At 38.8% G+C, this 21,424-nt stretch overlaps 2 protein-coding genes across 4 annotated transcripts; both read right to left on the bottom strand.

Moving 5' to 3' along the window:
* Window positions 1-739: 739 nt before the first annotated feature.
* Window positions 740-8,081, bottom strand: LOC137944666 (uncharacterized). 3 transcript variants are annotated; one of them, XM_068790380.1, is made up of 9 exons: window positions 7,995-8,081; window positions 7,725-7,763; window positions 7,026-7,117; window positions 6,180-6,247; window positions 5,614-5,686; window positions 4,485-4,603; window positions 4,291-4,395; window positions 3,301-3,400; window positions 741-1,054 (listed from the first exon to the last, which is right to left on the bottom strand). In XM_068790380.1, the coding sequence occupies exons 3-9, from the start codon at window positions 7,107-7,109 to the stop codon at window positions 878-880; spliced, it is 726 nt and encodes a 241-aa protein (XP_068646481.1). In that variant the 5' UTR covers window positions 7,110-7,117; window positions 7,725-7,763; window positions 7,995-8,081; the 3' UTR covers window positions 741-877. The 3 variants fall into 3 exon arrangements, with proteins under 3 accessions (XP_068646483.1, XP_068646481.1, XP_068646482.1); XM_068790381.1 differs by having other exon boundaries at window positions 8,009-8,058; XM_068790382.1 differs by lacking the exons at window positions 7,725-7,763; window positions 7,995-8,081 and adding an exon at window positions 7,827-7,913 and having other exon boundaries at window positions 740-1,054.
* A 10,414-nt stretch (window positions 8,082-18,495) lies between these two features.
* On the bottom strand, window positions 18,496-20,899 carry LOC137943987 (probable acyl-activating enzyme 6). Its single transcript, XM_068789465.1, has 2 exons — window positions 20,277-20,899; window positions 18,496-20,144 (listed from the first exon to the last, which is right to left on the bottom strand). Exons 1-2 carry the CDS (start codon window positions 20,475-20,477, stop codon window positions 18,663-18,665), a joined length of 1,683 nt encoding a protein of 560 aa, XP_068645566.1. The 5' UTR covers window positions 20,478-20,899; the 3' UTR covers window positions 18,496-18,662.
* Between the last annotated feature and the right edge of the window lie 525 nt (window positions 20,900-21,424).

Genomic DNA, 21,424 nt, shown 5'->3' with positions numbered 1-21,424 from the left:
AAAAAAAAAAAAAAAAAAAAACCTCATCCAGAACAAGCATTTCCAACCATCCTCACACAGGAAAAATAACTTTAGGTAGTACTAGTATTACACAGCATGGAACTTTCTCAACAGAAATTTTTGAAAGCAAATGTGGGTTTCGGTCTCCCATTCTCAAGTCATTACCCCCCACTGTATCCCTGTTTCATATCTGTTCCATTTTATTTTATTTTTGTTTAAATGCTTATTCGGTTCCTTTATGAGTCTGTTCTGTATACTTACCTTAGTCGAAGTTCCTCTCAAATCTTTTTTAGTTAAGTGTTTTTTCAGTCTTTGTTACTATCGAGTAGTTTTTTTATTGTGAACCTAATCTACTGACAACTAGATGAAACACAGCAATTTTCAATCTCTTTAACGAGTCCCTGGTTGTAGGAACATATTTTTCATTTAAAATCATTCGCTCTGTATAATTACCCCAGTGTGCTTTGAGGATGATCTGAAACTTTATGATGGGATCCTGCGTAGGGATTTCACCGTCTCCGTCAAGTGCAGGTGCACCTAAAATACATAATAAGCAAGAAATTACAAATCAGCCTCTTGTTTCAATTATATTTACAGCTCATTTAGAGACTGTACAGACCTAGGATCGTGCTGGTAGCCGATGATTAAACAGAGCAAGATTAACAAGTAACACCAACAACAAAGGAAATACAGATTCAACTTTTGACAATCGAAAGGAGGGGGGGGGGACGAGGAAGAAGGAGGGGGAAGGGAGTGGTGTCTTGCTATGATCATTGAAAACTTAAGCAGAAGAATATTTTCAAGTAAAGGCCAGTGGATTCCTTGAAGATAGAGGACAAATTAACAAATTCAAGTCAGGTGACACACAAAACAACATTCAAGTCACACGAATGAGGAGAACAACCATGATAAAGATACAGATCATTATGAAGATCACAAGCCAAGTGAGACATGAGGTTTTCACACTCTCTGAATAAACCTCCATGGCTCGTACATTTGCACGACCAGTGCTTGCCAAGCTATGCTCCACTGCCCTTTCAGTAGAATCCAGTATCTGCAAGCGAAGGATGCAGGACAAATTCAGTTTCAATAGGAGGTGTGTGTGCCATGAATTTGGTACTCCAAATGGTCCAAAAGTTTCTGACTTCTGCCAAAAGAGCTCCAAATTAACGAAAGAACTAGTTCCTTATACACAATGACATGCTTCCTGGGACACAACTTATTTTCACGAAGATTCCAGTTAAAGTTTTAAGATTCGAAGCCTAGAAGATTAAAGCAGTTCACTCTGCATCATCTGTCCTGAATCATTTAGCTCTGAAAACAAATTATAGTATTGAAAGGACAACTTTGTATTGAACTAACAAATAAGTTGGTCAAACTATCCTCATGCCTTCACAACTGCACACAAGCCACAAGCTAGTATTTGCATTAAACATGCATGAAATTAACAGAGCACACAACCCACGTGCTTCCCTGTTATGATTTGAACCATACGTGCACCGACCCACAGTTTGGGCCAATCGACATAAGAGGATCCAACATCAGCTATCCTTGTGGTTTGTTCCCCTGTAATTGTTTGAAAGTCAAAGTATTTCTTCCAAAGCTATAGGCTGAGGAATACAGCTCAGAGGGCTCTGAATATTGGGATGTCAAAATTGTGGATGGTCAGATTAAGTTAACCTTCAAAAAGTTTTTTCTTTTAATGTTGTGTAATTGTATGAACAAAAAAGTAAAAGTACAATGGAGATCAGATTTTTGGGCGGCAGAATTACTTTAAAAATAAAAATAAAACTAAGAATGATACAGTTTTTAAGATGTTAAACAATACAAATTAGAATATTTAAACAGTTGCAAGCCCTTCCCTCTTCTTGCTTTTTGTTAAGAAAAAGGAAATTATGAGAATTTCAACAAGAGAAGAAGATAGTCCAAAAGATTACATGAATCCAGAACAAGCAAAAACAACCAGCTAAAGAAAAACAAAAAATCAACAAATCAAAATGAATCTCATACAACAAGATGTTAGAGCGAGACACCACCCCTAACCAACATGTCCATTAAGGATTAGCAATTCAAACCCATTGCAACCATTTGACTCGCAGATATAACAAATTTTATCGTATTTGGAAAGAAGACTTCAAGGCAGTCTTTTTCCCCAAAGAAAAACAACTTTTGATAACTTATAAATCACCCTTCACCACAAGCCAAAGTTAACTATATTTCAAAAAAAATTGCAAACCATGAAGAAAAGCACAAAGTTTTGCCACATTATAATTTACAACATCCCAGTGGAACAAATGGCCTTCCATCTTATCGCTCATGAACAAAAGACTATTGCTAATACTTCTGTAGCTTTTTTATTGTGTCTGTCTGTCTTTAAGGTGCTCATGTGTGTTCAGTTCCCTCTTTGATAATTGTATCGTGTCAAGCTCATTTTTTCATACCCCACCTTGACATGGATACTAGTCTATGCCACTTATTACGTAGTTGATCCAAAAAGTAATAGGAATCTTAATGTGAATACTCTCACAAACTAATTAATGTCAGGGAAAATCCTATGGTTATTAGTTGGGAAAAAGGTTTCCGAACTTTGGTTAATTATTTTTACATGGTATAACAGTAGGGTGTTCCTTCTGTTAGGCCTACTTCACCCCGTTTGGTTTTGTACCCTATTTATATTGTCCACGTCTCAAACCCCTTGTTTGTTTATTTAGGTCCGGACATGAGGGGGAGGGTTAGTGGGAACAATTCCTCATGTCACAAGAAATCTTGTGGTTATTAACTAAAAAATGGTAACTTCCGCCAGGTTTATTTAGGTCTGGACATGAGGGGGAGGGTTAGTGGGAACAATTCCCCTAGGTTAATGTCACAAGAAATCCTGTGGTTATTAACTAAAAAATGGTAACTTCCACCAGTCATTCTGGGATGTACTTGGACCCAATTTTTCTTTTGAAAATGATTAGTTAGTCAACACCAGTAATGCCACCATAATGTTTCTTTCCTATGCATGAAGAGATTTGTTGCTCTATATAGGAAAATGACTGCTATTAGAAACTGTAGCGAACAGTGCTAATTGTATTGCTGGTTCTCTACCTAGGTTGGAGTTACTTTATACAACACATTGCTGTAGGTAATTCAATCATTGGATATAGAATTTTTTTTCTTTGTCAGAGCGCGTTTTTGTATCCTTCTGTTCTTTCTCTTGATGAAATTTTCACTTTACTCAAAAAAAGGTTAAGTAGTTGTCAAATAACAAGGTACAAAGTATAGCAGTTAGAATTTAAGCACAAGGTCTTTTAGTACCTTTTCAGTGTTCTGCACAGATTGGCTCATCATGAGGCTACTCTCTTTTAGCTGCCGAGCCAACCCAACCATCTCATCTGTCAAGTCTTCTTGTAACTTTCTGTTGAATTTATCAAAATAAAGAATGAAAAAGAAGAAAAAGAAGCAAAACTTGAAGCATGTAAATATCGATGCAAAATCATTTGGGGTCATATTTAATTGCCAATCCGAAGGTTAGGTAAAAGAGAGTTCCACAGTGTTTACAACTTACATAGGACCTTTACCAGGCCTGCAAACATGAAACAACCCTTCCCATCATGCAAGGAAAGGTTTCAAGTAGGCAACACAACAAATTCAAACTGGTTGACAGCCCATAAGAATTTATTTTGGCTAAAACTGAGAAAGAGAAGCCTATTTCAATGGACAATCTTAAATTAATTGTTAGAAAATCTACTGAAGGCAATTTCGTCATTTTACACTTCCTACAAAGTCCAGAACAAGCATTTCCAACCATCCACACAGACTCATTCCAGATCCTAATTACTTTTCAGAACTCTATAAAAGCACTGGGGGTCAAACTTGACCATCCACACAGACTCATTCCAGAACTCTGATTTCTTTCTCTGTTCTCTACCTCTCTCTCTCCTTCTCCAAAACCTTAAAGTTCGCTCTCTTACATTGATAAGCAAGAATTTTTTCTAAAAGAAGAAACAAGGACAAACATATTATACTAAAATTCAAAAAGACAGACTGCTCACATATCCAGCAACCAGCTGGCCTTGGGATGTACCCAATGCAAATCTTATAAACCAATCTAGATCACTGAATCTGGGTAAGAAAACCAGATAACTGATCCCACTATTTTTTTGTGCTGTCAATCACACAAAATTTTTTTAACTAGATAGAAGTGGTCAGATCAGCAATCTATCTTCTATGGCTATAAAATACTCATAATGTAACAGGACAGTAATACAAATGCAAACAGTTCAAGTCAAATGATCAGAAGCCAACCTGTGTTTTTCTATATGTACTTGTGTGGAGACATCTAATTTAACAGACTTAGAAGCATCGGTGCCAGTTGCCTCGTGAGTTGTACCTCTGTCATCTCCCTGAGACCTGTGCATTCAGCCAAGTTGCTCAACCCTACATACTTCATATATGTGAAAAAAGAAAATAAGTACAAGAAAAACACTAATTTTACTTACGGTTCCACTAAGGTAAATCTCCTTCGGATGCCAGGGGAAGTGCCCACTGATTCATTTTTTGAAGGTGTTTCCTCCACTGGAGTTACATCAATAGCCTCGAGAGATTCTGTCAGAGAAGGCTAGAGGCCATATTTGACAAATGTATAAGCATGGTGATCAATGAAAAAAGCCATAAGAGAGCTATTGCACAGTTCACAAGCAAGATTGGCATAGATTCCTCAATACCAGTAGTTTAATCAGTTAGTAGCCCACAGGTAGATTTTATGCCAACTAACAAACTTTCATGTAATTTATTAAACAGCCAATATTGAGAAACCATAGACAGTTCTTTAATGGCTTCTTTAATCATTAAAAAGGTTTGGCTGTAAATGTATATAACAATTACTTGTCCAACCACTGTGTTCAAACACTAAATACACTCTGCGCTTTAGATCTTTTCATCTCTAGCTGGACCCTCAATATGTTACATCCAAACATCAACATAGTGCTAAAAGAATTGTACATGGTGGCTTGAAAAAAACTATGACAAAATAAGCCATTCAATTAGTGGGGCCATTGAAAAAGTTATGGATTACCTAATGTTTTTGGCCAGAAAATTCAGGAATCTCAGCCATCTACCCAGCTCCAAGATAACTGGAGATTGGTCATTTAAACTAAACTGAGACCTACATCAACTGGTCTCTGCCATGGCTGTCCTACTTAAGCTCAATTTTGGTGGCAGCTCCAAAGGCAAACCTACCTAGGCTAGCATGAGGAGGAGGCAGTATCCATCCGTTTGAACTGCACCCTTTTGATTATGGTGATTCTTTAGAAGCAGCAGTAGGGACCTTCCTCCAAGGAGTTAGAACTTATTTTTATAATTTCACTTGGCATTTTTTGGTTAAGGGGACTCCCCTGGAGAGAAGCAAAGGTTAAGTAGAGGGAAATACCAGAGTACTTGATTATTTGCTATTTCTTAGTTGAAAATGTTTATTTGAGATTTTGTTTTAATCTTTATGGTGTACTCTTTTCTCCCTCAGAAAGTCCCCCTGCTTCTCTCCAGTTGAACTAAAGCTTTCCCATCGCATCAGCCAAACAGGGGGGGAAAGTACAAAGTAACTTGCCTAAAATAAATAACTAATAAACGCACCGGCACAGCAGCCAATTTGGCAGCAATTGCTTCGATCCTCTCTGAATATTCATTAATCTTTGCTTTCGATAATCTGCACAAACCCATAAAATGAAAAGTTTCTATATATTGGATATCAATAGGACCATTACTAGCAATAGAAATCACACATGTTTTCATATTGGATTTCTGTGGCCCCTGTTTTGGTACATTGCATATGCTTAAAACTAGGCAAAGGGATATGAACTAACATTGAAACTTTACTAATATTATATAGCAAAGAGAAAGCTACCCCTGCTCACATACTTAACGTTTTTTTCCCATGGAAGAGCCAAGATCTAAGCAGTATAGCTTTCGTGAACTGTTATCAAGTCCTTTGTTCTCACAGGCAGGAGTAATGAGTTCATATTGATAGGCGTTAACTTTCAATGTTACAAGACCATGTTTCTAATTAATATACAAGATCAGAAAATACAAACAGTTTTGTCTCATAAATAGACAATATATCTCCTAATTTAAAATATGAATCCATAAATGCCCAACTAATGAAGACATATGAGAGAAGATTGTAGTGAAAAAGATCAAACCTTGGTAAGCCCTCGGGAGTAGTCTCCTCTCCAAGCTTTTCAAGAAGTTCACGCAAAGTGGCAACATACTGCACAGATAGTTAAATGAAGAGCATATGGTAAAATATCAATACCGGAACTTTTTTATTTTTTTATTTCAGGTTTGAAGGTTGAGTATTAAAGTTGCCTGCATATACAGAGAAACTTCTTATGCTATAGTACCACAAAGACCGGGGTTGTATAAAGATAGTATTGAGTTTAACTAATTACCCACAATAAAGCTATCTTGCATATCTGTAAGCTAGTGGGACCTTGGTTTGCATATCACCAGAGTCCTGCAGAATTTTTGAGCTCCAAGATCCAGGTGAAAGGTCATAAACAGATATGACCATTGAAGTGCTCTGATAAGGTGAATAGGGCAGTTCAACAATTTGACCAGCCAATTAACTCAGTACAGCCAAGTTCAGTGAGTTCAGACTGCTTCGCCTATTAGCAGTCATTTATACTAAGAATCATGTTAGAAGCCATAAGTTTTTGAATTTCTTCATTTCAAATGATTTAGTTAACTATTATGACAGCTCCTTTTGGAATCAGGGTCCAGCGAAAATAGGAGCTGTTATTCGCAAAGCATTTGCCTAGCATCCTATTATTCAGAGATTTGAGCAGAGACTCTCTTCGTGAAAGGTAACCTTCTAAACTTGGCAGGTAGGACTCTTTCATCAAATTCACCTTAGCAAAGATAACCAACAACTACCTTTCTCAGATCCCTTATCTTGCCAGTGGTTTAAATCAACTTGAAGCCATTAATAGAGGGTTTCCATGCAGGGAACGCTCTGTGAATTCATTTATAAGTTCATACATACTTACATGTATAAGTTTTGTCTGATTTTGTTGCTGAGGAGCAGAAGCTAATAACCTCTTCAAGTTCACTTCAGTTCTGCTAACAAGCATGGCTCAGCCTACACTTGGGAGACCACAGGAGTTAGCTACAAAGTTCACATCACAAGCACATTATACCAAAAAATGTTCTAATGACTAGCACGCAAGGAACCTCCCAAAACTATAAGTTCTCAGATAAGTCAATACACAAGGACAAAAAGAAAGGAACTTATACTTCTTCTTGTTTTGTAAATTTAATTCTACCAAAATTTTGCATGAAAAAATTGGAGATAAACAGTAAAAACTTCAAAAGATAAACGATAAAAATCAGATGTCACGAGTTCAATAAACCATAAAGGTAGAAAAGCCACAACTGAAATCTCATAGTGGAACAAAATTGGATTGTCTAATTCAATATCCAGAGGCCAAATTTGTCAATAAACAAAAAATTCCAATATCTAAGTTCCGGAAAAAAAAATAGTTAAGAGACTACAGTCAACATCATTTCAACACGAGATCATCAGCTACAGGTTTCATTAAGTTTGATTAGAAACTACAGAATAAGTCAAAATCAGTGCCTCAACAGCATCAGAAAGAAACTTGAAATGCCAGATAACAAGTTCTCAAGGTCGCGTCAATGCAATTCCAACAAACGGATAAGAAAGGAATAACTTAAAAATTACTAACCGAATTCCTTTTTCAGCACTCTTCTCTAGGCAGTAGGAACTGTAGCAGAAGGAGAACGAAAGATAAATCAGAAAAGCGATGGCAAAGTCGAACCAGGTTTACCTATTAGCCGTGAAATCGTGACAGAAAAATTTACGATCTACATATCATGTACAATCAACACAACCTAAAACCGGTCCTATTTTCATCGATGAAATCGAAGATTGACGCCAGGAAGAGCAAGAAACAGAAAATGATCCGAAACACTCCATCAAATGCAAAAGCACTTACCGCTTGAACAATACCTCGAGGAAGCGCGGTAAATTCCCGCTGCTACAGCTGCTTCACTTCCTCGCTTATAGATCAAATACACGAAAGAATGGATTGTAACAAATAAGAAAGAATCGAGGAAGCGCAGTAAATTATATATAAAATATATGGGTTTTGTAAACTAATTAAACCCGGTTCAACCCATTAGCGAGTCTAATTTTATAGAACGTATTTAAGAATAACTCTCAAGAAAGCTTTATTAAAAAACCGTTCCCTATTTCTATTGACCTACGAATCTTCCTTTCTCGTGGCCTTCACTTCCTCTGTCACGAGGCATGCATCACGTGTTCTGGTATTACGAGCGGCTACGTGTCTAACTTTTTATTTTTCCCTATCTCGCCCCTGACTATCGGCTCAAGAATAAGGGAATCTTTCGGCCCTTTGGAAAAAAGCCTGACTTCTGGTAGACCAGAGAAGACAAATTTTGGAATTCCCGCAAAAAGGTCCACAATCGCAATCTTCTGCATTTATCCTTCTTGTTTTCCCTTTGCGATCAGTGATTTACACTCTGCTTTTCGTTTCACTACTTGCTGGTTGGTTCACAGTCGCGAACTGCAGAGGCTTCTTCTGTTTGTTTCTTTATTGGGTGTGGAAACCAGGAGGAATCCAAATTTAGTTGCGTTCGGCGTTGTTGGTATTTTCGCGTAGAGCCGCAGGATTGGAGAGTTATTGGGAATTTTCTTTTTATTGGCGGAGTGTCGTCCGTTTGTATGGGCGTTTAGAGAGGGCAGGGAGGGGGAGCATCTATTGCGGAGGGTTGGGGGTTCGTGATTGTCAGAGGAGGCATGGGCTGTGGTAAAGAGTGGGCGACGGGACACGGGCTACGTTTTTTCTTTGGCGTGCTCAAGAAAAACAGTCTTCTTCCTCGATAAATTTTTTTTTCTGGGTGAAGCATAAGAACTACCGAAAAAGGGATCTGCTACCTCTTCGGCTGTTTGCGTCCGCTCGAGCTTTCTAAATAGGATTCGGACAGCACCAGAAGAAAGATAGCTTCAGAAGGAGGTGGGGATCATTCTCTGCAGTTTACTTTCCGAGTCTTACCCTTCAAGTAGCCACTAAGACGGCAAGTGGAGAGGGTAGCTCATAGGACTCAGACAATACTTCAACATCAAGGTGAAATTGTTCTCTGGCCATCTCTGTTATTGGATTGAGTTATGGGTTGTGATTTGAGATTGTTGTAAACACCCTCTGTATTTTTCTCCCTTTAATAAAATATCTGCAACAGCCTATGGACGTAGCCAGATTTGGGCAAACCACGTTAAAACAGTGTGTTGTTATTTTTGTTTCCTAGTTAAATCTGGTTAGAATTTTTCTTAACAACTGGTATCAGAGCAAGGTTGTAGAGAAAGTCAGTAACGATCCAAAAGATAACCAGATTTGAGTGGGAGCAATGGCCGCAAATGAAGGGAAGGTGAAAATTGAAAAGTTCGATGGTGCGGATTTTGGTTTTTGGAAAATGCAGATAGAAGATTATTTGTATCAGAAAAATTTATATCTACCACTTGAAGGAGTGAAACCAGACACCATGAATGATGAAGAGTGGAAACTCCTCGACAGAAAAGCCCTTGGAGTTATCCGATTATCGTTATCCCGTAATGTTGTTTTCAACATAGCAAAAGAGAAGACCACAACAGGTCTCATGAAGGCTCTCGCCAGTATGTACGAGAAACAGTCAGCCTCAAATAAAGTGCATTTGATGAAGCAATTGTTCAATTTGCGGATGACGGAAGGAGCATCAGTAGTTCAACATATCAACGAACTCAATAAAATTACAATCCAATTGAGTTCAGTTGAAATTGAATTTGACGAAGAAGTACATGCATTGATACTTTTGTCTTCCCTACCAGAAAGTTGGAATGACACCGTCACAGCAGTGAGTAGCTTGTCAGGAAACAATAAGTTAAAATTCAATGATATTCGTGATCTAGTTCTCATCGAAGAAATCAAAAGAAAATCGTCGGGTGAAGTGTCGACTTCTTCAGTATTGTCTATAGAGGCAAGAGGAAGAACTAGAGGAAATAGACCTGGCAGGTCAATCCAACGAGGCAGATCTCAGAATAGAAGGTCTCAATCCAAAAATCCAAACAATTCTCAAAACTCAAAGATCATCAAGTGTTGGAATTGCGGGATGACCGGGCACTACAAAAATCAGTGCAACAATGCACCGAAGGATTAGGTGGTGAAGGTAGAAGCAAATGTTACTTCCACCTCAGGGAATGATAATGCATTGATATGTTCTTTGGAGAGCAAAGAGGTAACTTGGGTATTAGACTCTGAAGCATCGTTCCACGCTACCTCGTAGAAAGAATTGAAAGTACAAGGGTACGTAGATGCAAATTTTGCTGGAGAAGTTGATCACCGGAGAAGCACCACTGGTTATGTGTTTACTGTGGGCACATCAGCTGTTAGTTGGATGTCGCAGATACAGAAGATCCAAGGTAACAAGAATCCTGCGGATATGCTAACAAAAATGGTAACTATTGATAAACTGAAGCTCTGTTCAGCTTCAGTTGGCTTGCAAGAATGACGAGACCAAACAAGAGTTACTGCATTGACATGTGTGAAGACAGATTGATATCAGTCTTCAAGTGGGAGATTGTCAGAGGAGGCATGGGCGACGGGACACTGGCGACGTTTTTTCTTTGGCGTGCACTGTACCCAAGAAAAACAGTCTTCTTCCTTGATAATTTTTTTTTTTTTGGGTGAAGTAGAAGAACTACCGAAAAAGGGATTTGCTGCCTCTTCGGTTGTCTGCGTCTGCTCGAGCTTTCTGAATAGGATTCGGACAGCAGTAGAAGAAAGATAGCGCCAGAAGGAGGTCGGGATCATTTTCTGCAGTTCACTGTCTGAGTCTTGCCCTTCAAGTAGCCACTGGGACGGCAAGTGGAGAGGGAGGAGGAAGAACAACAGCTCACAAGACTCAGTACCATCGCCGGCAGTAGCAGTGACAGTACTACAGCATTAAGGTGAAATTGTTCTCTAGCCATCTCTGTTATTAGATTGAGTTATGGGTTGTGATTTGAGAGTGTTGTAAACACCTTTTGTATTTTTCTCCCTATAATAAAATATCTGCAGCAGCCAGTGGACGTAGCCAGATTTGGGTGAACCATGTTAAAACAGTGTGTTGTTATTTTGTTTCCTAGTTAAATCTGGTTAGAATTTTTCTTAACAGTGATCAGGTCAATTATTTTCGCTTCTTAGTTTACATGAATTCTTCTCCTTTTCTTTCTTTGTGAATTTTGTTGTGCTATTTTTTTGTTGCGTGTCATTGGTTTCAGTGAGATGATTAGTGGGGTTTTTGTTTTTTTGTTTTACTTTTTCTTGAGGTGTGTTTTAACTGTACGGCGGGGTTGAGCCGTACAGTACCATTGAAGTGATTCTGGGTTGGCTTATTAGGGGGGATGCTTCGGGGTTGGATTAGATTTTTGGCCTGTGCTCGTTTGCTGCAATGAATTTATTTGTAGTGTGATTTAAGGTATGGTAGTCGTTTGTTTGTTTTTTGTCTTGGTCCTGCCGCAACGATGGTTTTTTGAATGGGAGAAGTAAAGGAAAATTTCTTGTGATTAATGGTTTATCATAGTTCATAATTGGCTGACGAGGTTGACCTAGTGAGTCGCGGTCAATTTTTCTGAATTCTGGATTGTTTAAACATTGGTACATTTTTTTTTTTTTGTATCGTTTAGAAGTGAATTGGAGAGGAAGTCTGCTGGTAGAAATTTGTGCTTCTTGTTGTTTCTGTTGAACGAGGTGTTTCTAGTTCAGTACTTTGGGTATCAATATTGAAATTGACGGTTACATTGTCATTGAGTTTTCTCTAATAATATAATTTTGGAAAATTATAATTTCTTGTTATATGTTAGAAATAGTTTTAAGGGAGGAGATTCTCTCGCATAAGATTGGTTTCTGTCTGTATTCATTTGACTTTTTTCTTTTTTGGTCTTTAGTTTTGATCTAGTAATTTATCTGCTAGGCTCTCTGATATCAATCCTGTACAGGTTACTAGTTCAAGATGGAATGAATACCCTAGAACTGGTATATTGCTCTCATAATATTGATGAATATTGTGGTTTTGTTATATCTTCATTTAATGTTCTGATCCTGCAAGTTTTTTTTTTTTTTCTGACATATTTATGCATTGTTTCTTTCTTAATCATATGGGTTGAGTCATATTTTGACTTCACATTATAAATTTATTTTGGTTGAATAAAGATAACAAAATCATGTAACCTGACAAAAATAGTCACCACCAAGTTTTGTGTTCATTCTTCTTTTTGCCATAAAATAAACAGTAATTGCTTAGATTTGAATTTCAATGCCTGTGTTATACATTGTCTTCTTCTGCTGATCACCGTGTAAGAAAAAAAATGCATGCATTTCCAATGAGGCTGCAAAATAATGCCTAGCTAATGCCTTCTTATTTGAGCAACAACACAACCTACAATGAGATAACAATGATTTGTTTTGACAAAAAATCATTGTTATCTCATTGTAGGTTGTGTTGTTGCTCAAATAAGAAGGCATTAGCTAGGCTCTTTTATCATCGTGCAATTTATATTTCCTTTTTCCCTTGCTACTTCTAAATTTAAGGACACTGACAAAACACACTGGACATATTTATGGGGTTGTAACTATCATCTTATGTCTTTGAATTGTTTGATTTTTTAGAGTAGGAAACTAGAGCTGCTTCATTTATGATAAAGAGTTAAAAAAATTGAGGGAAAAACTGAGGGGAAGTCAAGAGATATTATGGGGAAGAGAGATCGTGAGAAAAACATAGAGAGGATCAAACATGACAAGTAGGTGCAATCTTCTATCACTTATTGCTTATTAGTAAAAGCACAAATAACCCATGTTACTTAAATTTTTGATAAATTACTATTAAGGGGCAAATTTTTGAAAATAATCACTCTTATCCTAGCATGACTATAATACTAACTTGCTCTAACTTTCTAATAAACACTGCTTTATCCTTCAAGTACTCTTTTTTTTTAAAAAAAGATGTGTATATATATAAACAAGAAAATATAGAAATTACAAAAGAGGAGAGCATGTCCCTGACAACCAGGGATTGTAGGGTAGCTCCGTTTTTAGCAAGCGCATTGGTTGCCGAATTTGCGGATCTTGGAATGTGAGACCAAATACAAGATAATAATGAACAAATTTCAATAATCTCTCAAAAAATGTCCCAATAATGCCACGGGGGAGGGGATGTACGCTCGTACCATCCAATGACCACCTTTGAGTCCCCTTCGATATGGAGAGGGCCGAAGCATTTGTCTCGGAAAACGTGTAGCCCATTGAGGAGACCGTGAAGCTCTACCGACTTAGAGTCTGAGATTCCTAAAGGACCGGCATATGAGTAAAGTTGGTTACCTAGGTGGTCCGAGATAACCCCGCCGAATCCTGAGAGTTTGGGGTTACCCAAAGAAGAACCATCAAAGTTCAGCTTAAGGTAACCAGGATCAGGAGGGGTCCATTCCCGCATAGTCCGAGCATTTGTCTTCAAGTGCAGCCTAGCCAAATGGAACCAGTTATCACGGGCAGGAGTCCCCACAAATGAGGTGAAAGACTTATCCTTCAAGTACTCTTTCTCAAGGTAGAGTATATAGATTTTTAATGTTCAGATATGTATTAACTGAGGAGAAACTAATCCCTTAGTAATTTTTTAGGCGAGAAACTAATCCCTTAGTAATGTTTTGTATAACTGGCCTTTCAACTACCTTTCCTTTCTTTCTTTCTTTCTTTTTTAAAAAAAAAAATGAAAATTACCTTTTCTTCGAAGATATTTCAATCAAATATCAAATATGTCTTTTCCTTTCATGAAAAGCTAGGTTCCTCTGCTTGGTTGGTAACTTACTGCATGAAAAATTGCTCTGTATTCTACTTCAGTATTTGCTTTGGCCTCTAAATTATGTTTCTTACTTTGCCATGTAACTAAATTTCCTCCAAATGTGTGGGATCTAGAAGTTAATTTTCTGTCATCTGGAGAACTAACTCCATGCATTTGCATATCCTGCAATATGGATTTGACTATGAACATTATAAACTAACCCATGACTAGGAGCCTTTCTTCCAGTATTTGAGCATTAGTCCTATTATCATCTAATAGGAATTACACGGTGCATGCATGTATTTGACTTATAACTCTGTGAAAAGGACATATAACATTAATGACCTTATCAATTAGATGCTGAAATTAATGAGGTGCATAGTAGAGTTTTTCTACTTGTACTTTTTTTACCCTACGATATCAGTGGAATAAGATTGTACTAGTTTTCATTTTAGAAACAAACTTCTGGACCAAGGGTAATCTGTGTATAATGTTTCCTCTTTCTTTGGCAGTGCACATCTCCTAGAAGCTGTTATGAAGCTTTTGTAGATACCGTGTACCCAATAATATTTTGAACAATTGTTCCAGATGTGTTTTGCAGTTTTTCTTGAATAACATTGTCTCTTTCTCTTCTTGGAGGGTTGTTTGGTGCCACATCCCCAGTCTTGCTAACAGTATTGCATATTGTTTGGCTAGAGAGGATGTTTCTTGAGCCCAGCTCATTATTAGTGGTACTTTTCAGTTGTAATCCAGGGGTTCCTTCACCCTTGTAAAGTATATCATTTTTCTTTGATGAGTTCGATAATAACAAAAGTTTCTATTTCTTATATTTTTCTAACTAGGTATCTTAGTGAAATTAACTATCATTTAGAAAAGTTATCTGTTTCTTTCATGCTGTTTGTCATTCAACTAATGACTAATATATCTTACTTAAGCCCATACACCCAGGATCTGTATCTTTTAAGGTGGGTCAGTCAGGTGTTCATGGCTGTTTTAAGAACTAAAAAATCTCTGAGAATTGTGCTGAAGTCATGTAATTTGCAATTTCAGCTACAGTGATTTTTAATACTTTAATTTTGAGTATGGGCTGCAATGGACCCATTCATTTTGATTGGACTGTTGAAATTTCTGTCTTTTCAGCCATATGTTTCCCACAGTAGGTGGGACCAGATATTTTTATGAAATGTGAGAGAGAAAGAAAATGGAAATCAGGTTTTGCTTGGAAAAAAGTAATGAGTTGAGAATCGACCAGTAGAGAAAACCATACAAGGGTTACACAAAAATAAAGTGTGTGGGAAGCAGAGGTAATCCTTTTAGGGTCATGATAATCTTTTCTTTTTCTCTTTTTTTTTGTCCTGCTGGATCTGGACAGAAAAATTAGGGCTATTTGAGTGTCATTAATAGTGGCTGCTTGAAGGGAAGGCAACATATTGGGATAGAGAGGCACTACCCATAACATCCCAAATTAGCAAATTCAGCTGATTGAGCCGAAGGAATAATCTTATATAGGAGATCAAGAAGAAGCATCAATCTCACCTTCCAGGAATCTGAATTTTTATTTTGTCATCGCTGGAATTGTCGGGTTAATAGTTTTATTAGAGTAAGCAGTCTCTTCTTGTTCAAGCTGCCTTTAATTAAAAAATAAAGCTTCAAGTGATAAGTAGTCCTAATAATCTGCTTATATATCATGGTGGTTTGTTAGATGAGGAAATGAGGACTTCATTGATGATAAACTAAGTAGAGTCAGCAAAAGAAGTGAAAGAAACAAAGAACAAATTGAGAGAGCTAAGGAATTAAGTTATAGGAGGCAATTGAGGTGTTATGTAGCTGGCACTGTGGCACAAGGATCATACCTCTGGTTATGGTGATGGGAATGAGAAAAGGCCAAAATAAAAATTCAGTAAATCTATCTCACGTCCTCTCTGGACCTCTGTCCAGAGTTTAAACTATGGAAAGAAAACACATATCATCATCATTCCATAATAGCACTTCAGAAGTGAAGCTCTACCAAATGACTCTATAAAGATTTTTCTGTTGCTATTAACTATTGAGCAGCTTCTTGCCATAGCTCAGAAGTTAGATTCTTCCATGTAGATCTTTTCCAAATATACTTTATGATTCTTTTAGTTACTTCAAGTTAACTGAAATATCAGGGAGTTGCAAACCGAAATGCTTCTATTCTCATTAGTCGTGACACTGAGAAGGCAGGCAAAGGTGATTACTTTCTTCTTGAGCTTTCCTTTCCTTCTTGTTTTTTTTATAACAAACTGTTATTTGAGGCTAGATAAGGAATTTATACTTGGCTAGACTCCCCAAACTCGCTAGCTCTAGCCAGAATGAAATAGGAAACAAGAAAGGCTCAGGAAAATCCATCTTTGCCTTGAACCCAAGCAGGTTTTTCTTTTAATCTGCCCTCAACCCATGGGGTAAAGAGTTGACTTATCCTCATAAGAAGCAGATGAAGACGGCTTCCCTATTTAAAGCACCTTATTGCCACCCTGCTTGTCAACCTATTACCCATTATTGAGCTCAATTGAAATTGCTGACTCCATTGTTTGATCTATTTGTAGGTTACTTTGAAGATAGATGACCAGCATCAAGACCCATACTTGGTCACATCAATGATTGCAGAGACAACCGTTCTCTGGAATTCCAGTTTAGAGCCAAATGGGAGTAAAGGATGAGGGCAATCTAGAAGACGTCCGTCAACAGGAGCTTTTTCTCCATTCATGAGCAGTTACTTTCTAGACATAAATGTAGAATCATTGTTGAGCAGTTACTGTTGCATGGCTAATGCTACCTTTGCAGATTTACTTGGAAATTGGATGGCACTTTCCCCTTAGAAACTAATGTTGAAATTGCCTCTCTTTGTATTTGATGACAATTCCACAGTTGCACTTTCCATTGGCATGACCTTAACATTCAAATGATAGGAGATAAGCTCTGCCTCTCCTCTAGTTTTACAAATGATACCAAACAACCCAATATGTACTATAACTACCCTCAAGATTGGTTCCTTCGAAGCTTGTATCTATGATTTTCTTTTTGAAATTAATAAAATCCATTTAACTGATCTAAAGTTCTAAACGGATGTATAGTTGCATTACAACTAAAAACTGCACAGTTTAATTTGGAATATAAAATGGCAAGTTTGCACTGCTACCCACAGTTTCTTAAACTTCGTTTCTGTACGAGAAAAAATCAGAGTAATTCAATCATGAGTTCATAAGAATAAATGACCCTTGTATTGTGAAGTTGATTTTACTAATCTATGTGGGACTATTCTTTAACACTCCCTTTCACGTGTAGGCTCTACTCTAATACCATGTGAAGTTGGGTCCAAGGCCCATCCCAAAATGATTAATCATCTTAGAAAACCTCTTTCTCAACTAATAAATTATCCAGAATGACTTCCGTAAGAGGGATTTATTCTGACTTTCATTTGTTTATCTATCCATGCATAAATCTTTTGTACTTACTGCAGTTACTGCAGTGGTTCAAACAACAGTGCTCCCCCAGAAAGGGTGAGGACGTGCATTGCACTCCTTAAATGTCAACAATAAAGTGAGCTCCCCCAGAAAGGGTAAAAGGGTAAGGAACTGCATCACACCTTAAGGGCAACAGTACCCTTCCATTTCATCACTTAAGAGTTACCCAAGAGATTCAAAGATGCAACTCTATTTGATCAGTTCTATTGATTTTGTAAAAGTTTAGAATAGCCCAAGAGAAAAAGGTTCGGTATATCATAATGCAGAACCAGTATTAAGAAAAGCAAAACCTACAGATTCTAGAATTTAGCACATTGATCACTCTTTTTTTCTTTTCTTTGAAAGTGAGCTTCCCTAGAAAAGGCGAGGACCTGCATCACTCTTCTCAGTGGCATCAAGAAAGAAAGCTCCCCCAGAAAGGGCAAGGAACTGCATCACACTTCTTAATGGCTACACTACTCTTCCATTTCATCACCTTCAATCACCACTACTCTCTCCTTCAGTGGAGTAACCTTTGATGACAGAGTCTCTTCTATTCTCTGAAGCTTGACACAAAACAGTAATGATTGAGAAGTGAGACTGGTCTCTCTGCAAGCTGAATGGCCTTCCACTATGAGTAGGTATGGGATTCTGCCTCATTTGCTGTAGTGCTTCATTTGGGAACAAGGCCTGCTAAGCTTTCAATTTAAAGCCATGGAGATAAATTGTTAAGCCCTTCTCTGCTTCATATTTTTCCATTTAGTCTTTTCATGGGGGGAACAACTCTATTTCCATGGGCTTATGTCATATTTCGTCCCTTCTCTTCCTCTTTTGCCCAGTACTAATTCCTATTTAAGGAATTCATGTGTGGAGATCAGAATCGGAGCAGTTAAAACTGAAAGTAAGACTCTAGCTACTCTTATTCTAATTCACTGGACCATGTTAGTTGCATCGAACTGCATATTCTAATTAAAAGATCTGTCGCGGGAAGGTTCCTTCAACGAAGATGGAAAGGCAGGGACAAGGCTGTATTCTGACTGCTCGTCTAAAATCCTACTCCTGTTGAAAATATAGGCACCCCTGATCAGGGTTCACCTAGAGACGTTCTATTGGTTCATATCTGCTGATTCTGATAAGTATTGATCAGGAACAAAGCAAGGCCGGATAGTCAAACATCTCATATCATTTATTTAGACTGCCCAAATTTGCTTGAAACTACTGCTAACATGTGATGGAGAACCATTGACTAGACTACATTCATATCCTGATATACTCATGCAAGTTCAGGTTGACTGTAACTGGATTGGCTTAAGAGTTCAACTCAACTCAGAGCTACAAGCCACTGAAAATGGAGGGAGTAGTCGAAGAACCCAGTTTCTTGGCCATGTCTCTCAAAACAAATTTCTGGATTTTGCCTGTAGATGTCTTTGGAAGGTCGGAGAGAAAAACAACAGTTTTTGGTGCTGTGTAGTGCGGCATTCTTTGCCTGCAGAAAGCTATAATCTCCAGGTGGGAGGGCCTCTTATCCTTTTGTCGAAATTCCTCTTTCAAACTCAAAAAAGCACATGGAGACTCTCCCCAGAACTCGTCCAGCCGAGCAACGACTGCCGCCTCATTGACAGCCGGGTGCTGGTATAGAACCGATTCCACCTCGACACTGCTTATGTTCTCTCCTCCGCTGATGATTACATCTTTTGACCTGTCTTTGATTTCTATATATCCATCCGGGTGCATCACCCCCACGTCTCCGGTGTAAAACCAGCCATTTCTCATGGCCTTCCGAGTCCCCTCGGGGTCTTTCAGATAACCCAGCATGATACACCCACCCTGGAGAACGACCTCGCCGACCGTCTCCCCGTCGCGCTTGACGCTTGCTCCTGTCTCGGCGTCGATCACGTCCACCTCCTCCATGCCGAGGGTTCTCACCCCTTGCCTCGCCTTTAGCCTCGCGCGTTCTGACGCAGGGAGCCGATTCCACTCCCCTTTCCACGCGCAGGACACGATGAGCCCGGCCGTCTCGGTGAGTCCGTAGCCATGGCTGACGGAAAAACCAAGTGCCTCCGTGCGGAAGAGCACCGCCGCAGACGGCGGAGCTCCGGCCGTCATGATCTGGACAACGTGTGGCAGCGGCTTGCGAACGCTCTCCGGAGAGTTCGCCAGCATGTTCAGCACGACCGGTGCGCCGCACATGTGGGTCACTCCGTGTTTGGCGATGGCGGCATAGATGGTTCCAGCGTCGAATTTCCGGAGACAGATGTTAGTGCCGCCCGTGGCGGCGATCCCCCAAGGGTAGCTCCAGCCATTACCGTGGAACATCGGGAGGGTCCAGAGATAAACGGATTGTTTCGGGACAGACCAATCCAACAACGAATCCATGGTGATGCTGAAGAGACCCCGATGACAGTGCACGACTCCTTTGGGGGCGGAAGTCGTGCCGGAAGTGTAATTCAGAATCATCGGTGCCCACTCTGTTTCCGGTCTCACCCATCTGAAACTCGGGTCTCCTTTCTCGATAAAACTTGTGTAAGTGAGATGGGTCTCCGGAGAGGAAACCCGATCAGCTACTTCACCTTCTTCGTCTTCATCTTCGATGATGATTAAGATGGGTTTCGTCTCAAGGGCCGCAACGGCCTCTTCGACGAGGGAACGGGACTGGTAGTCGACGAATACCAGCTTGGCCTCGCTGTGTTGGAGCAGCACGGATATGGTCTTTACGTCGAGGCGAATGTTGATGGTGTTTAAGATCGCTCCGCTCATCGGCACCCCGAATTGCATCTCGTACATGGCTGGAATGTTTGGCGCCACCACTGAGACCTGGAAAGGGAAGTAGAAGAGAGAATCCGATCATAAAGACTCAGAATTTACAAATCAATCAACAGAATTCACAGAGAAATATCGGAACAGAGAAGAGAGAGAATTAAAAGGGGTCCGCGCTTGATTAACAACCACATCGTGTCTGGATATGCCGAGGGTGGAGAGAGCAGAAGCTAGCTTGAGGCAACGCTGATGGGTCTGCGACCATGTGTATTCTCTATTATTGTACACCACAGAGCGGCAGTTCCCATATATCGTGGCTGCTCGTTCGAGAAATCCAAGCGGGGTGGAAGGGCTTGAATTTGCTTCACACGGCATCAGCAGATCCATCATGATCGCAGTCTCTCTTTCTCACCCTTCCCGCTCCTATAAATCGAGGAGTTCTGCGCGGATTTGTTTAAGCTTTCCGACATGCAGGACGACTTCACTTACTGATTTGTTTCACCTCACTCAGACAACTCCACGTTTTTATGGACGACTTCGCTTTCTGAATTGTTTCACCTCACTCAGTCCTGTTGTAACTGTTGTTGTAACATAGGCATACCTTGGACGTTGTCACGAGACAACGCCGTTCACTCTGTTCGCCGGAGACGAAGACGAGACGCAGCTATCACGGAAAAAGGAAGCCATGTCACGATTTCGGTTTATGAATTTCATATATGCTTTCGAAATTCATTAAAGTTTTCGTTCTCTTCGTCTGTGGGTACATTTCTCTTCCTCAGCTTGAATCAATTTTTTTGCTCCAAAAAAAAAATTCGAATTTTTTTACTCTAGGGAATTGAAGAACTTTTCATCGATGTACGATTCCTTAAAAACTTTGTGTGCATTCGAGAGCTATTTGGATAAAAATTTGTGCGCTGAAGAGTTGAATCTTCTTGTCGTGATCTTATTCGGCATTGGACATGATCACGTTCGATGGTTTCCTCAGAAAACCATTCTCTTGCGAAATTTGCAATTCCTGAACCACTTCCTTTTTTTATTATGTTTCTTAAGATTTGTGGATTTTGTCTTCTTTTTCGTGTGTTTCGGAAACCATTTTCGAATTTTCTTCCGTAGAGAATAAGCATGGATTGCAATACATATCATGATCATAGTTAATTTTTGGTGTTTTTGCTCTACATCTGCCCTTTTTGTTTTATTGAAATTAATATTTTTATTAATACATATTAATGAATGGATATTATTGATGTTTTTATGGAAATATCTATGTTATTTATTAATAAAATATCATATTTATTTATTTAATATATTCATGACATTTAATATTATATTAAATTAAT

This window comes from Aristolochia californica, unplaced genomic scaffold, assembly GCF_029961685.1.
Source record: "Aristolochia californica isolate CCGP_79_NKW_82.1479 unplaced genomic scaffold, dmAriCali1.0.hap1 SCAF_11, whole genome shotgun sequence".
Classification (NCBI taxonomy): domain Eukaryota; kingdom Viridiplantae; phylum Streptophyta; class Magnoliopsida; order Piperales; family Aristolochiaceae; genus Aristolochia; species Aristolochia californica.
The sequence above is the reverse complement of the archived record's forward strand: the minus strand, read 5'-3'. Positions and strand labels throughout refer to the sequence as shown.